We start from the raw sequence: 2,801 nt of genomic DNA, 5'->3' as shown, positions 1-2,801 counted from the left end.
AACCCTGAATGTTAACCAACAGCCTCTGTGCATTACGTACCCTGACACTGAGGAGGCTTTTGAACTAAAATCTAGTTTAATTCACTTATTACCTACTTTTCGTGATGTTGCAGGTGAGGACCATACAAACACTTGAAGAAATTTCATGTTGCGTGTTCAACCATGAGGCCTCAAGGATTTACTAAAGACCAAATCAAGTTGCGAGCATTTCCGTTTTCCTTAGCCGACAAGATTAAGGACTGGTTGTTCTACTTGCCATCAAGGTCCATCACCACTTGGGAAGGATTGAAACAACAATTTCTTTAAAAATTCTTCCCAGCCTCCAGGGCCGCCAACATCAGAGAGGAGATATGTGGAGTTAGGCAGGCAAATGGGGAGACTCTCTACGAAAATTGGGAACGATTCAAACAATTGTGTGCCAGTTGCTCGCACCATCAAATTGCTGACCAACTATTAGTCTAGTATTTCTACGAGGGACTCCTACCCATGGATAAGAGTATAGTCGATGCAGCTAATGGAGGAGCTTTAGTTAATAAGACAACAGATGAAGCTAAGCTACTGATCTCGAACATGGCTAAGAATTCTCAACAGTTTGGAGTCAGATCTGAGGGCGTGACTATGAGGGTCAATGAGGTGAATCATTCTGATTTGACGAATAAATTAATTGAACTAACGGCTCTGGTTCGTCAGATGGCAGTAGGGCGAGTACAGGCAGTTAAAGCATGTAGGATATGTGCTGTTCCTGAACATATGATTGACATGTGCCCGACCCTTCAAAAAGACCCGTACGAGCAAGTCAGCGCCATGGGAGGTGTGACTGGACTCCACAAAGGAGAAATGGCCCTTATGTACCCACATACAATCTAGGGTGGCGGAACCACCCCAACTTCAACTATGCTCAAAAACCTTCAGGATTCCAACAACCATTCCAGCAGAGGCAACCAGTACAACAACCATCCACATCTGATTCAAGTGTGTCCCTGGAAGACATGGTTAAATCACTGGCTGACAGCACTTGTCAGATGCGGCAGGACCAACAGAGATTTTAACAAGTGACACGCGCAAGCATTAAGACCTTGGAGGCACAATGTCACAACTGGCGTCTTCATTAAGCAATTTTGAGAATGGTAAAGGGAAGCTACCATCTCAAGTAATCTCCAATCTAAAAGAGAATGCAAGTGCAATGCCTTTACGAAGTGGAAAGGATGTGCAATCCTCAAAATTGGAAGCAACAAGAGATGGAGATGAACAAGTGTCCGATGAGCCCAAGAAAGAAAAGGTAAGCACCCCGCCATCCATTCCTAAGACCTTTGACATAAACCCTCCTTTTCCTGGCAGGTTCACTAAAGTCAAGAAAGAGGAGTCAGAGAAGGAGATTTTGGACAACTTTTGAAAGTGAAAATCAACATCCCATTACTTGAGACGATTAGGCAGTTGTCAAAATATGCAAAGTTTCTGAAGGGGTTGTGCACCAATCGGAACAAGTTGAATCTCCAGGACAAAGTAAAGGTAGGTGAGAATGTGTCAGCAGTCCTTCAAAGAAAGTTGCCGCAAAAATGCAAAGATCCAGGAATATTCACGATACCATGCATCATAGGCCAGAAAAGGATAGAAAGAGGTATGCTTGATCTAAGAGCATCTATTAACGTTATGCCTTTGTCAATATTTAAGACCTTAAATTTAGGACCTCTAAAAGAAACAAGGGTAGTAATACAATTAGCCGATAGGTCAAATGTTTACCCTGAGGGTGTGGTTGAAGACGTCCTAGTGAAAGTCAATGAGTTTATCTTTCCTGCGAATTTCTATATTGTTAACATGAATGATGATAACTCAGCTAATTCAGTTGTGCTTCTTCTGGGTAGACCATTCATGAGTACTGTTAGTACAAAGATAGATGTGCATGAAGGTACCTTGTCTGTTGAATTTGACGGGGAGACTATCACGTTTAATATTTTGATATAATGAAACACCTGCATGATACTAAATTTGTTAATTGTGTTTGTCTCATTAATTCAATTGTGCAAGATGACTTTGAGCATAATTTTATGGAAGGCAAGTTGGAATTCGTGTTGCAGTAGAGCAAGACAAATGAAGAGGTGGAAAGTGTGGATGATGAAGATACTGTAGAAGCAGTTATGTCACTACACTCACTTTCTGTACTTCCCGACAGGTCAATAGACTCATTTTTACCATTACCTACTCCTAATGAGAGAATTTTACCTTCTGTGGAACAGACACCCAAGTTAGAATTGAAGGAATTACCAAAGCACTTGAAGTATGCCTACCTTGGAGATCACAACACTTTGCCGGTCATCATTGCAAATGATTTGACTGCGGTACAGGAAGAAAAACTCCTACGAGTTTTGCAGGAGTACAAATCAGTAATCTATGGACGTTGGCGGATATCAAAGGTATAAATCCATCTGTTTGCATGCATCATATTTTACTTGAACCAGAAGCAAAATCGGTGAGGGAACGTCAGAGAAAACTCAACCCAACCATGAAAAAGATGGTAATGAAAGAGATTCTCAAGTTATTGGAGTTAGGAATAATTTTTCCTATCTCCGATAGTGAGTGGGTAAGTCCAGTACATATTGTCCCTAAGAAGACTGGTATTACACTTGTACGAAATAAAAAAGACAAGTTGGTACCTATGAGACTCCAGAATGGGTGGCGAATGTGTATAGACTTCAGGAAGTTGAATGCGGCCTCAATGAAAGATCATTTTCCATTACCATTCATCGATGAAATGCTCGAGAGATTGGCAGGTAAGTGTTTCTTTTGCTTTCTAGACGGGTACT

General features: G+C 41.3%; 1 protein-coding gene across 1 annotated transcript; it reads left to right on the top strand.

Moving 5' to 3' along the window:
* The first annotated feature begins 1,087 nt into the window (after window positions 1–1,087).
* Window positions 1,088–2,417, top strand: LOC113773736. Its single transcript, XM_027318357.1, has 3 exons — window positions 1,088–1,279; window positions 1,435–1,878; window positions 2,079–2,417. Exons 1-3 carry the CDS (start codon window positions 1,088–1,090, stop codon window positions 2,415–2,417), a joined length of 975 nt encoding a protein of 324 aa, XP_027174158.1.
* Window positions 2,418–2,801: the final 384 nt, after the last annotated feature.

This window comes from Coffea eugenioides, chromosome 6 (genome assembly GCF_003713205.1).
Source record: "Coffea eugenioides isolate CCC68of chromosome 6, Ceug_1.0, whole genome shotgun sequence".
Taxonomy (NCBI): Eukaryota; Viridiplantae; Streptophyta; class Magnoliopsida; order Gentianales; family Rubiaceae; genus Coffea; species Coffea eugenioides.
The sequence above is the reverse complement of the archived record's forward strand: the minus strand, read 5'-3'. Positions and strand labels throughout refer to the sequence as shown.

What these genes read in the sequence shown, in the direction of transcription:
- LOC113773736 (XM_027318357.1), top strand. Translation starts at nt 1,088, where the DNA reads ATGTCACAACTGGCGTCTTCATTAAGCAATTTTGAGAATGGTAAAGGG. An exon ending in ATGAGCCCAAGAAAGAAAAG is followed by an intron (nt 1,280 to 1,434) that starts GTAAGCACCCCG and finishes ACGATTAGGCAG; the next exon opens with TTGTCAAAATATGCAAAGTT. An exon ending in GTAGACCATTCATGAGTACT is followed by an intron (nt 1,879 to 2,078) that starts GTTAGTACAAAG and finishes GTGTTGCAGTAG; the next exon opens with AGCAAGACAAATGAAGAGGT.